At 36.0% G+C, this 14,036-nt stretch overlaps 2 protein-coding genes across 3 annotated transcripts; one reads left to right on the forward strand and one right to left on the reverse strand.

Moving 5' to 3' along the window:
* Positions 1 to 299: 299 nt before the first annotated feature.
* LOC140246300 (tubulinyl-Tyr carboxypeptidase 2-like) lies at positions 300 to 12,953 on the reverse strand. 2 transcript variants are annotated; one of them, XM_072325770.1, is made up of 9 exons: positions 12,432 to 12,953; positions 5,429 to 5,517; positions 5,103 to 5,159; positions 4,646 to 4,720; positions 3,874 to 4,045; positions 3,278 to 3,323; positions 2,493 to 2,572; positions 1,668 to 1,751; positions 302 to 871 (listed from the first exon to the last, which is right to left on the reverse strand). In XM_072325770.1, exons 1-9 carry the CDS (start codon positions 12,684 to 12,686, stop codon positions 641 to 643), a joined length of 1,089 nt encoding a protein of 362 aa, XP_072181871.1. In that variant the 5' UTR covers positions 12,687 to 12,953; the 3' UTR covers positions 302 to 640. The 2 variants fall into 2 exon arrangements, with proteins under 2 accessions (XP_072181878.1, XP_072181871.1); XM_072325777.1 differs by lacking the exons at positions 4,646 to 4,720; positions 5,103 to 5,159 and having other exon boundaries at positions 300 to 871.
* On the forward strand, positions 6,629 to 7,360 carry LOC140232323 (uncharacterized). Its single transcript, XM_072312456.1, has one exon. It carries the CDS (start codon positions 6,629 to 6,631, stop codon positions 7,358 to 7,360), a length of 732 nt encoding a protein of 243 aa, XP_072168557.1.
* Positions 12,954 to 14,036: the final 1,083 nt, after the last annotated feature.

Genomic DNA, 14,036 nt, shown 5'->3' on the forward strand with positions numbered 1-14,036 from the left:
ATACCCTGTAGAGTATGAATAGTTTCAATATGACTAACAGAGTCAGATACTAATTTCTTTGATTTTTAAAATCAAATGGAAAATTAAGAGCTGAATAATATCTTGTAAATCTCAAATACGTGTACCTATACTTCTTATATTTCTTTCTTTTAAATCAAGATACTTGCACTGTATATGCTTAAATTCTCCATGGAAATGAAGTAGAACACAAATGAAGATAACATTTATATTTCAGTTTTACATGCTTGTTTGTATTTCTTTTTTTTACAGATGCCAGCATCATTTCCATAAAATCTCTCTCTCTCTCTCTATCTCTTTCTTCTATTCCTCTTTTTCTTACATCTTATATTTCTACATAATTATATTGAAATATAAAAATACTATTTTTATTTGTTGAGCACATTTTTGGGGGTATAGCAATGATATAGCATCAAACACAAGAAGTCTTCTATGAAGAGAACTGATTTATTCAGGAAGGTTTTGAATATTACCTGCTGCACTAGATTATGTGAAAGCACATGGTATACTACATATTATGTACATTTGCATTCCTCTAACCCTTTCTCTGCCAGTGAGTCAAATGTGGATTAATTTCACACACAAACCAATGGATAAGAAATCAATGAGGCACACAAAGGGTTTAAATCCTGATCTCATATCCTCCTGCATGGAGCTTCTTCTCTACAACAGGGCCATCATCATCGCTGTCCTGCTCCGTCCCTGCCTGGGTCATCCTGATGGCCACAGGGGAAGCATGACTCTCTCTGATACGAGGCGTGTTGCTGGGGCCAGGGTTTCTTCGGGGTGAGTTGTACGGGTTGGCCTCTTGGACAAACTGGTAGCTGGCATTACCAGACCTGCTGGATTTGTACTAGGATAGAAAGGTGATGATGGTTAGACAAAGTCTGGCGAAGTCTGGAAATTCAGATGTCTGTATAACTTCACTCTGTGTGATAGAGCTGACTATGTTTCATCACTGATGAAGTAAATGCAATGTGTAGACTGGAAATGTCTTTCAAAGAATATAGGATGAAACTGACAAATCCATTCCATACCTAGAAAAAAAATTTCAGTTTTCCTGTTCCCTTGCCCTCTGTAAAATGAATGCATGCCTACACATCTTTTGCTTTACAGCATAGAGAAAACAGTCAATTATCTTGGATTGATAAGTACACTTGGAGATACAACACTTTATGATATTCACAAGCAAATGCAGTACTGTAAAAGTGGATATTTTCGCGCGACTAATTTTTCGCGCTTGGCCAGGTAATAAGAGTTTTGCATGTTTTTAATTCCGCGGAATCAAGACATCAGCTACTGGAACATATGGCACGCAAAAATCTTCACATGCTTTTATTTTCACGCTATCTTCTGGTTGCGCGAAATGTGTGAAAATTTCAACACTGCGAAAATTTCTACTTTTACAGTAATTTACAGTACTGCAGGTAAATACCTTTTAGGTTATTGAGTATAGGTCATGTTGAAGAGTTATCAGAAAAATCTGATGCTGAGACTTGGGCCACACAGAGCTCTCAAACTATGCTCATCTTGCTTTCCATTTACTCTCTCTGCAAGCTGCAAAATTGACTTACAGTGGACCCAACATCAGCGAACACCATGGCCTTACCTCCTGCTTGTGATACAAAAAGACCAACTAGGGTACTTACACATGCTCTCATGTCCTTGGCATACTTGTCAATCTCTCTTGTGGCCTCTGTCCGACTCATTTTCCATAGATTGAGAGAAAGGTGCTGGAAAACAAACATCACACACATAAAGTGGACCATAGTGTCAGTATATCATGGCACCAATAGAAGAAGACAAAAACATAAACACATTGTTTACTTGTCACACTTTTGTGGGTGAAATAGAACTAAGATTAGGGCGAATGGAATACTTTGGCTAATTTTACTGAACCTTGTTCATTTAATAGTAAGAACTATTAGCATGTAACGCAAATGAACAATACAAGTCACCTCCAGTTGTTTGATAACTGACATTCTGGTTTGAAATGTTACAACTGTGTGATACAGTTGACTCTGTATAATTGGGTTCAAGTTACTCTTGTTAACCCACTGAAGATTAATCCCGAGAATACTCGGGCAGGTGTCTATGGGAAATGCTTGTTCCAGCAAAATTGGTCCATCGTACCTCTTCAACGGGTTAATTGGTGGGACTGAAATAAACACTTCCCCTGAATATAATAGATGTTTTACCTCCTCATTACATACTGTGGTACAGAAGGTAAAAATCTGCTCTTACTGATCCTATGCAAGAAAGGAGAGAGACTCTACTTTGCCTCTGTTATGAAGATACCATAATGTGACTGCAGTATGTACTGACACGATATACAGAAAAATATCAAAAGTACCTGGGTAAACGTAGAAATACATTGTAAGTACAATGTACATGTATTATAATTGATACTCATGTTTTGATCTGTAATCTTTTCCAGAGAGAGACAAGAGATGGCTAACATCAGCCATAATTACCCTCCATTGAATCTGCTCAAAGCTGTGAGGATCATGGGAGATTGGTAGACCAACTTTCACCTTCTTCACTATGTGCCAGTCTGTTTACAAGGGAACAGATATAGAACAGTACACATAACACATCAGCTCCTTTTGAAAGACTGAAACGGGTACCTAGTTTGATGTTTGAAAGTAAAGATGTCATATCTAATTGATTTCTGGGACGCCAAGCATATCCTTATCATGAAATTTTCACTCAACTAGGGTAATGATGCAGACTACAGCATTCACAATTACACATGTGCACTCACACACACACATTCTCTTTTGAAATTTGCGGTTTGTGTACAAGTTACCAAAAAAAAAAAAAAAAAAAACTCAAGCTAACCAAATAACATTTGCAGTCATTGCATACAAGCAAGAAAACAGGAACTTTTAACAATTCAGATCACTGGTACTTGAAAAGAAAAAAATAAATGGAGCCCTCTTCCTCATACCTTCATATTTTCATGAAGAGTTCTTCATTAAAGGGCAATTTAACTCAGAATGCAGCTATTTCAATAAAACTTAACATCACATTACTATACATATATCTAGACTATGCCATATCTATGCCTTAGTTTAAATTCGAAATTTTCATTTCTCTTTCAACTATTATAAGGCCTACATTTCTAAATTTAAATGTATTTTTCATAAAGAATATTAATAGTGGAGGGTTTTTTGAGGGGTAAAAAACACAATGTGACAGAAATATTTGTTTTCTTGAAATTTTAAACAACTTTGATATCATTTGTGGATGTACTTACACTTCTTGTAAGCATCTTGGTAGTTGAAAATGAGTTCTGATAATGACTGCAGAAACAAACAAACATAAACACAATGTAGAAATGATGCATGTTAAAATGACAGAGACTCAGAATTTAAAAAAAAAAGACAAACAGCAGAAGTTCATGTTTCCTAAACTTTCTTAACACAAATGTGGTTCTCCAGGCATATGAACTTACCAAAGGAAAATAAATCATCACTATTAATACACATTTAAGAGTGCATTCACACTACACTTAATGTTCAGTTTCAGAGTAGTCTTTACTTGAATCCCTTGTAAGTGATATGTTTTTTATTTTTCCATGAAATATGACATCATTATTAAGGCCCATTCAAATTTGTACAAAGAACTCCTTTGAATTGATTCCTTGCTCTTGCCACAGCTAATGATTACTACATATCACTTCAATTCAAGACTTTCAATTTTTACTGTATTCAACCTTTTGTTATCTATACAGTAGCTGAGTGAATTAGTTTCCGTCGTCGATCATTCCTTTTAAAGGTTGTTTCATACCCCAAGAAAAAGATAAGGTTTGAATTACACACAAACTATGCCAAACTACAGATATATACCAACCTTGAACTCTATGTGCTTGTCCATCAAGTCTTCCCTCCTGCTCATCCCGAGGGCACCATAGCGAGAATTGTGCGCCAAGCCAAGGACCACATGCCTGTGGATGTTTCCTGAGAACTGCGTCTTAAAGCTGATAGGAAATCGCTCAAGGCCAGGGGTTCCATTTGTCAGATAGCTAAACAGAAGTGTACTTGTCAAGGACTGTGGAACTGACATGAGAAAACATAGCAACACCTTCCCCTTTAACTTATTACTTAATTTGACCACATGGCTATACAGTATTTTTTAGTACACAGAACATTTGTGGGCCCTTGAACTTCTGGGAGTGTTGTATCAATACCCTGCAGCTAAGGAATAAAACAAAGATGAAAGACATATCAAAAACAACGAGCCTTACAGAGATATCTATGGGTTTAAAACTTGTCTTCTTGTACCATAACTGTTTATATGTACAACAGACTTCATAAACTTCAATGTGCTACAAGTGTATTGAACTTTTCCATCTCTTCATGAAAGATAGAATGTCTTCACCAGGTGAGACTGGCATATATACTCACAGGTTTCAGACCCCAGATCATTTATTGCAAAGAATTTTGTGCTGCCTTTAATTTTGAGTATCTAACTGGTATACAAATAAGAAAACAAAAATAAATCAATAAAATCACCTGCAGGTTAAAGCAGGCCGAATGGTGTACAGATGTCAGCTCAGTCACCTACAGTATATACTTCACACCTTTGAGACTGATGGTAGAATCAGCTTTAAATGAAAGGATACATTCCAAGTATGACAGCCTCCAAGCACTTGATTGGCAGGGATTCTCTTATCATTTCCTTTGCAGACTCCATTAACCTAGAAAGAACGAAAACAAATAACACTGATATTTTTAAGCATTCTGCATGAAAAAAAAAAATGTGAGTAGGACAATATATTATAGAGTAAGAGGCATACACAGATGACTACTGAAACAGTGGAGAATTAGAAAGGCCTGTACCTTGTACATTAGCAGCATGATACTGAATTTCAATGAATGTCTCAGTGTGCAGTCTAGGAGCTTTGAGTGGCAGCCATCTTTAAAAAAAAAAATAATAATTAATAAATAAAAATCAATACGTAAAATCTACTTGGAGAAGAGGAAACTAAATACAAGCACAGACAAACAAACAAATACTTTTAATATGCCATAGCAACTTGTCATGGCATATCAGAGGTACTGGTGAGATATTCTACTTACCCTGAGAGTGGTCTGTTCTTTCTGATCTCATAGAATTGCATGCCTGTATGGTTGTATCTGACAAATTACATTGGTCAAGGTACAAATTTTACAATATTCTGATACTGTAACATTTACATACTACACATGAGACATTTTTCTTTGAGAAAAAAAAAAATTTGCATGAAAATCATGACAGCTCATACAACATGTACTTCATATTCAACAATCAAAGACATGAGTGTATACATACCATGACATGTAATAAGACAGTGCCCACACTTTACAATTCATCAACTGGATTCCTTTACCAGAAAGTAAAATTCCTCATTTCAAGGAAAGGATACTGAAGTTCTTTCATGTAGTTCTGTACAGCCTCAACTCTTGTTGATGCAGATGTGTACAGATGAACTGATGGAGCCGTTGGAACAGGAACCTGGGAAATGGAAAAGTTACTTTGATATGATACTTCATGTACATTACATGAAATAAGAACAAAGGTCAGTCACACCTCTTTAGACATCTACTCCGGAAGGTTTAGAAATATGACACTGAGTCATGGTACATAGAATTTTACACGCACTGACTACACTTGATAAAATGCCACCACGTATCATCAAAATGTTGCCTGGCTAATTAATGTTGTTGTGATTTCATCTCTGTGTGAGAAAATGTAACTTTGGTTGCATGTGTCTGAATGTGTGCGATCACTAGATGAAGGACAAAGGGATTGGACAGGGATTACGAAATGTGTACATACAGTGCATCTTTAGCAGTACTAGTACTAGTAGTAGTGTAGTACATTGTACAATGTACTAGCCGAACTGTTCATCACATACTGTTCAGTACGATCAATGTCAAAAATGAAATCAACCTTGCTTAAGTCGACCTCATGTAAGTTGAGTAATTGCCCAAGTTGAAAGTCTTTTCAAGTCCTCTTCTCTTCATATTCTATAGATTTTAATCAATCATAAGTCAAATTTTCTTTAAGTCGAAGTTATTTCTTCAGTTCAAATAGATTCAAATTAGGCAAGGTTGAGAGCATTTCATTTTGAATTACTACTGAGAATGTAATTGTTTGTGCACGTCTAGCAGAGACTTTTTATTCTAATTTTTATTATCATTATCAATATCCATTGTTAGTGTCCATTGTTAGTGTGAAATGGTGCTTGGTGCTTGTGCTTGGTGCTTATTTTCCTGCTTTTAACTCCCAGCCAGACGACCATGATCTGATACAGGTTGAAAACCTTGGAGGAAACAAGTCACTAAGGAAGCAGGAGGACTTTTGTGAAGTATAAGAAGGTACAAGAAGAGATATTTGCATTTGATTTTTTTGCTCCTCAAGCCAAGATTTGAACCACCAGACTCATATAGTCCCAGATATCCACATCGAGTGCGGGTTTCTTCATTTGATTGAAGCATCTCATTCTCCAAGTGCAGACAGGATAATCTAGCTTTTGTGTTCCTCCAGCTGAACAGTGCCTTACTCCAGGACAAAGGTGTCACTCTTTCAAAGGAAAGTGTTCAGTGGAGTTAAGCCTTCCTCAATGGCCCTCAATTCACCACCTTCAACCCGACAGTCATCAGCTCTTGTTTGCAGTGTGATAAAGGAACTTCTGAAGAATGGCGACTACATTGAGATGCTCGATGCTGCCATCAGCAAAGCTGTGGACAAGGCTTTTGTCAAGCTCGATGACCGCATTGAAGCTCTTGAAGGTCAGATGCATGACCTTCAAACAGACTGTGACAACAAAGCCCACCAAATAGCTGTCCTAAAGAAAGAGATGAGTAAGCAGGCTGACCGCATTGACACTTTGGTTCAAGCACAGTGGGACATGGAACAATACTCCCGGAGAAACTGCATCCGCATATTTGGAGTGAGAGAAAGAGAAGGGGAAAGCACTGATGACATTCTTTGTGACATCGCCAAGAAAGACCTGGGGCTTGCCATCAATCCTGAAAAGGACATCGACCGTAGCCATCGCACGGGAAGAAAGAAGGCAGATACAGCTGCACCCAGGCCCATCATAGTCAAGTTGACCTCCTACAGAAAGCGACAAGAGATCTTGAAAAGAAGAAGACATTTGAAAGGAAGCGGAGTTTCAATCCATGAGGACCTCACAAAGCGAAACGTTGACCTGTTACGCAAGGCATCCCAGCACGCGAAAGTGAAGGCTGCATGGTCCTCAGATGGCCGCATCATCGCAGAAATACCAGCGACAAACGGAAGGACAGTAAAGAAACTGATCAGATGTGAAAGTGACTTAAAGAACTTGTGATCTACAGTTAATGTTATTCACTAGTGGCGGCCCCAGAATGTAAAAATTTTGATTGTAAACATGTAAACACTGTTACTGCATTGATATGTATCTTCTTTTGCTTCTATGCATTGTAATATAGTATCATCACTGCTGAATTCCTCCTAAAGGTAATAATACATTGTAATCAGGCAATGACTTGTTTCTAAATCTGTTGTTATCAGAAATTTGATTTGGTTATTTTTTTTCTTTTGCTCATTCTAAATTTCAGTGTATAACTGAGATAAGTTATTGTGATAATTGTATGTGAATATATGTTCTCTTTTATGTTTTATATGTTATATCTTAGGATACATGTCTGTAAATAGTAAGTGTGCATTATGTAACAACCAAATACTGCGAGATGGCATTTGTTATACGTGTAAAACCAGTAAGTTAAATCAGAATATGCAAAACACGTTAGATGAGGAATGTGTGACAACTACACGATATTACCTTCCAAGTGAATTTAAGAATGAAATGAAACAATATAATACTCCTGCTATGATGACTTGTGTTCATTTTAATTGTAGAAGCCTTAAAGGAAATTATGATAATTTCGTTTCTTGTTTAAACTCTTTAGATTTAGATTTGTCTGTTATTGGAGTGTCGGAAACGTGGATGCAGGACAATGATAATGTGTTATTTTCGTTACCTCAGTACAATTTTGTTGGAAAGGGGAGGTCAAATAGGAGAGGTGGAGGTGTTGGCCTTTTTGTACATAGTAAATATAGATTTAAACAACGTTTTGATTTTGATGTTTTTAATGAATGTATTGAGTCTGTGTTTATTGAAATAGCCAACTCTCAAAATAATCTTATTGTAGCTACTGTTTATAGACCCCCTAATCAACCAATTCAGTCTTTTATTGATATGCTACAACCTGTACTCCACAAAATATCTCAAGAAAGGAAACAATGTATTATAGTAGGTGATTTTAATGTTGATCTATTGGTTGATAACAATGTGACACATCAATTTTTAGATTTATTCATTTCATCTTCTTTTTCTCCTATGATATTCAAGCCAACAAGAATAACACACTCGTCAGCTAGCTTACTTGATAATGTTTTAATCAACCGCTCAGAAAATGTTGTCACAGCTGGTATTCTCATTTCAGATGTCAGTGATCACTTATCTCCTTTTATTGTGTATAATGGTAGTCGAGTATATAACGATGATGATAAGCATATATACAGAAGAGTTATTAATGAGGTAAATATAGTGAAATTGCTTGGTTTGTTACAGTCTGTTAAATGGAATAATCTTGTGGAAGTTCCTACGGTTGATGAGAAATATGAATATTTTATGCGCACATTTTTAGATACGTATAATGAATGTTTTGTTGTTAAAAAAGTAAATATTAAGAAAAATAATAATTGTCAAACTTGGTTTACTAAAGAACTGAAAAAGATGTGTCATAAAAAGTATATATTGTATAAAAAATATTTGAAAAACCCCACTCAATATCGTAAACACATTTACAAGCAATATAGAAATACTGTTAACAATATGATCCGTGCAGCTAAACGTGCCTATTATCAAAATGTCTTTGACAAAGTGAAGAGTGATTTAAAAGGTACATGGAGAGTAATCAATAATTTGTTGAATAAGAATTGTAAGAAAGATAGTTGTGATTACATTGAGCATAATGGTGTAGCAATTGATGATAAGAAAAGTATTGCTGATACATTTAATGATTATTTCAGTAGTGTTGGAACTAAGTTAATGAATAATCTGCCGCATTCTTCTTTAGATAAAGATTTCTCACACTATATGAAAGATAATTTTTCTCAATCTATGTTTTTTACACCAATTAGTGAAGGAGATATTGTATCTGTTATTATGAGTTTAAGTGCAAACAAATCTCCTGGCCATGATGGCGTTGATTCTTCTGTTTTAAAACGATGTGCCCATCTTATCTCTTTTCCCTTGTCACATATTTTTAATACTTCAGTTGAACAAGGTATATATCCCACAGATTTAAAATTAGCAAAAGTGATACCCGTATATAAAAAGGGAGATAAATATTCATGTTCAAATTATAGACCTATTTCAATTTTGTCAGTTTTTTCTAAAATATTTGAAAAACTTGTTCATAAGAGATTGACAGCTTTTTTAGATAAAAACAATATTTTGTATAATAAACAATTTGGTTTTAGAGAAGGTTTTAGTACAGATATGGCACTTTTAGAGTTTGTTAATAATGTATCTACAGCATTTGAAGAAAAGAAAATAATTCTGGGTTTGTTTTTAGATTTATCAAAGGCTTTTGATTCTATTAATATTTCGATTCTTTTAAAGAAGATGTATCATTATGGAATTAGGGGAAATGTTTTACAGTGGTTTGAAAGTTATTTAACAGACAGACAACAATATGTATTTATTGATAATCATTACTCGAAATATAATTTTATAAATGTTGGTGTTCCTCAAGGTTCTGTATTAGGACCATTGCTTTTTCTGATATATGTAAATGATCTGTGTTTTGTGAGTGATATTTTAAACCCAATTATGTTTGCAGATGACACTAATTTATTTTTATCTGGCAAAAATATACATGATATGACAGCATTGTTGAATACTGAACTAAAGAAGGTGTGTGATTGGTTTGTAGTCAATAAACTTACAATAAATTATGAAAAAACTGTTTATATGGTATTCAGACCAAACAATGTCAAAATAGATACTAGTTCATTGAATATAATGTTGTATGAAAATAGAATAACAGAGGCTCAGAATGTTACATTTTTAGGTGTCATAGTTGATGAACATTTGAGTTGGAAATATCACATCAATGATATATCTTGTAAAATATCTAAAGTTATTGGTGTTTTGAATAGGATGAAAAGTTTTTTACCACTGCGCATTTTAGTGAATTTATATAATACTATGATATTACCACATATTTCATATTGTATTTGTGCATGGGGGAAATGTGCAATGTATTTATTGAATAGAGTATATATTTTGCAAAAGCGTGCAATCCGTGTTATAACGAATTCAGCTTTTTTAACATCTACTGATTTTCTTTTTAAGAAGTTGAATATGCTCAAAGTAAATGATGTTTATTTGATTCAAGTAGCCAGTTTTATGTATAAACACTCTAAAGGTTATTTACCTCAAATTTTCAGCTCTTACTTTGCATTTAATAGATCTATAAATTTTTATGAAACCCGAAATTCGTGCAATATGTACGTTCCATTTTACCGATATAAGATATCAAGAAGTAGTATAAGATTTTTAGGTCCAAAATTGTGGAACAGTTTAAACATTGATTTAAAACAAAGTCCATCTCTTGCATCATTCAGAAGAAAATATAAGTTACAGCTTATTTCAAATTATTGTATAGATGTGTAGTCCTATCTTGCTTAGTGCTACATAATGTCCCGTTTTGTAGACTGTTTTTGTTTTGTAATTTGTGTCTTAATTTGTCCTCTGTAAGTGCATTTAGTACTTGTAATTGTTTTATGTGCTTGTTGTTAATTATTCTGTAATGCTTTAATTGATAACTGTTAATTATGACATCATTATTTTAAATGACTCTCTTTTTTTTTATTTTTTGTCTATGGGGTTCGGCCTCGAAAGGTCAATGGCCTATTGCTGTTCCCCTCCACACTCGCCACATATCCCGAGTCACAAACTCTGATTTTTATACATGTGCGTTATTTTGTTATTGATTGTTTTTTTCTCTGTGTTCATTTTTGTTATGCTCACATGAAATCACATTGATTTAATTTTTCTTTTTATGAGATGTGGAAAATAAACTTGAAACTTGAACTTGAACTTGAAACTTGAATATCAATTTGATTAATCTAATTACTAGTATGTACCGCTGCACCGGTATTGGCTTGTATATTCGCGGTGGCAGATATATTATCGCCGACCGTATATGTTATATACTCCTGGGGGGCATTTCATGAAGGAACTTGTCGGATAAAATATCTGACAAGTCAATAATATCCGACAAGTTTTGAGAAATTCTTTAGTCTGATTGGCTGATTTCTCTGAACTTGTCGGATATAATTGACTTGTCGCACATTTTATCCGACAAGTTCCTTCATGAAATGCCCCCCTGGTGGCCGATGTATTATCGCCGACCGTACTGTAGTATGTGATATATATTCCTGGTGGCAGATATACTATCGCCAACCATATATATACTTCGGGTGGCGGATATAATCGCCATCCATACAACCAAACCGAGTACCGAGCACGGAGTTCAATCTGTCTTACTACACTGCATCAAAAAGTTAAAAAGCAGAATGCACAACACGCCACTTGAATTGGGCTGTGTTTACATCAATACATATAGGGTTGGACCTACTACTAATCGACCGCCTAATGTTTATTTGCTTGATAAGAATATTTAACACTGAAATTCACGTAAAAAACTTGACCTACGTGATTGAGAAAATCCAGCTCTATCAAATGCCGTTGTTCCCTTTTCGATTCGAAGTTTCAGTGCAAAAATATCGCCGACGAACTTGCGTGGCCTCGTTTCAGCTCCCCGCGGTAAATCGCGTTTTTAGGATCGACCGCTGATTTTGCATTGACAATGCACGTAAACCGAGTTGTTTTGAACACCGTGTTGTACGAAGCTTTTTAGAAGCCTTTTAGAAACTTCCATAGACATTACATTGTGCTGTCATTACGATTCGGTGAAAATATTCATTCGAAATTTTGTCCTTGATTAAAACCATTAATGAAGAGTGAATTATCGCGTTTTCCCACACCATCCTAATCTACATTCAAAGCCAATCCATTTTTATGTGCTTTGCGCGCAGAGAAGTGCGTATTAAGTGTTCAGTGTGCGAATTATACGCGGTCGGTTTCAATAAGGGTGGTCGATATGTAGTAGGGTTACCATACATCTCAACCTGCTAACTAGGACTAGACTCTATCACATTAACCAACCTGACTCAGTGACTGCAGATATACATGATCAATATTATTAGTATTACAACCGAACTGTATAAATTAGATCTAGAGATTCCAGACCTAAATGTTTCAGTACAGTGGTTTAGATTTGGTCATAAGTTAAAGCTCTCACCTTTGGAACAGTTTTATTTCCGCGAATTTTGTTCACCATGTTCTCACCATCGGGATGAATATTTGCACAGTGGTTCCACATTTTCTCCCATGTCTGATGTGACATGGGGAAACCGTCCTTGTTCACATAAAACAAGACACCTCCTCCGCCGCCGCCGCCGCCGCCGCCATTTTCTGTTTCTTCGTCACTCTTGTCGCCTGTGAGTGTTGCAGATGCTGCTTTCGACGAGGGCACTGTCGTCGTAGATTTAGACATCGTCGTTAATTAGACTGTAATGTGTCCATTCTTACGCGTGGCCTATTTATGTAACTAATCCTGTGATTTGTGTCCGGGCTTTCGGCTCCAATTTACTGACTGTTCCGTTCATGTTAACCGCTACATTCTCCGAACAACATGAACAAGCACCCGCAACAAAAATAGGGCACTCAAGCGGTTCCGGCCCGACACACGGCGGTATAGCATCTCGCTGCTTACGGGTCGGGTAGGCCAGTGGTACGGTGCCGTGCTTCTCCTACGGGCCACCATCGGCACAGCTGAGTGGATTGTTGATACGTCGTCACGCAACGCAAGAGTTCATTAGTCTTTGTAAAGATGTTCAATTTATTTGTTCGTACAATTGGATCATATTGATAAATATAAAAATTGTAGCACATTTTAACTAAAAGTAAAGCTTGAAAAATATATTCTAATTTCAAAAAATCTTTCATTATATTTTTAAGGAGGTTACATTTTAAGATATAAGCTTGTAACGATCAAATTAAGACTACGACAACACACCGCCATACACAACATTTCAGTTCATCTTCAAGCTGAAAATATGACAGCTGCGATAAAACTTCTATATAGGCCTACATAATACCAAGGAGGTATAATCTCATACCTCCTTGATAATACAGACGATGATCTTTATTTTTCTGTAGCAGTTTCGACATTTTCAGTGGCGTATACTGTAATTGCTGTGCGTGAAGATCCATTTTCTCAGTGGACATATGCCCTGCAAAGTATGAATAGGACACAAATGATGATAAACATTTCTGTTTTAATTTTACATAGTTGTTTTCTCTCCCTCTCTCTGGCCATCTCTCCCTCCAATCTGTTTGCTCCTCCCCCCCCCCCCCTCCATCTCTCTCTCTCCCTCTTTCTCTCTCTCTCTTCATCTCTGTTTCTCTTGTTTTCTTACATTTTATGTTCCTACATATATTACAATACACAAAAACTGATTCTCTCTCCATTGAAAACATTTCCCCCCAGGCAGCAATGACATAGCATTGAACAACAAAAGTATGATGGCCAGTCAGTTGCAGTGGCGGATCCAGAGGGGGGCGCACCGGGTACACACCTCTTCTTTATTTGTTGTTAAAACAAAAGAAAAAGAATGAGATGAAACCCGGAAGTAGCACCAGAAATATCGTTTCCGCCCCCACCCCCAACCCCCACCCCCTTTACGGAATTTCTGGATCTGCCCCTGAGTTGGAATGCGCATGAAGAACGTGAAATGATTCCAATCAGTTTAGGTAAAACTGCATTTTAACCCCTTCCATACGCAATTCTGAAATGCCCATAGACTTAATATGCTGAACCACGGGGTCCGTTTTATAAAACTTG

Source organism: Diadema setosum, chromosome 1, assembly GCF_964275005.1.
Source record: "Diadema setosum chromosome 1, eeDiaSeto1, whole genome shotgun sequence".
Taxonomy (NCBI): Eukaryota; Metazoa; Echinodermata; class Echinoidea; order Diadematoida; family Diadematidae; genus Diadema; species Diadema setosum.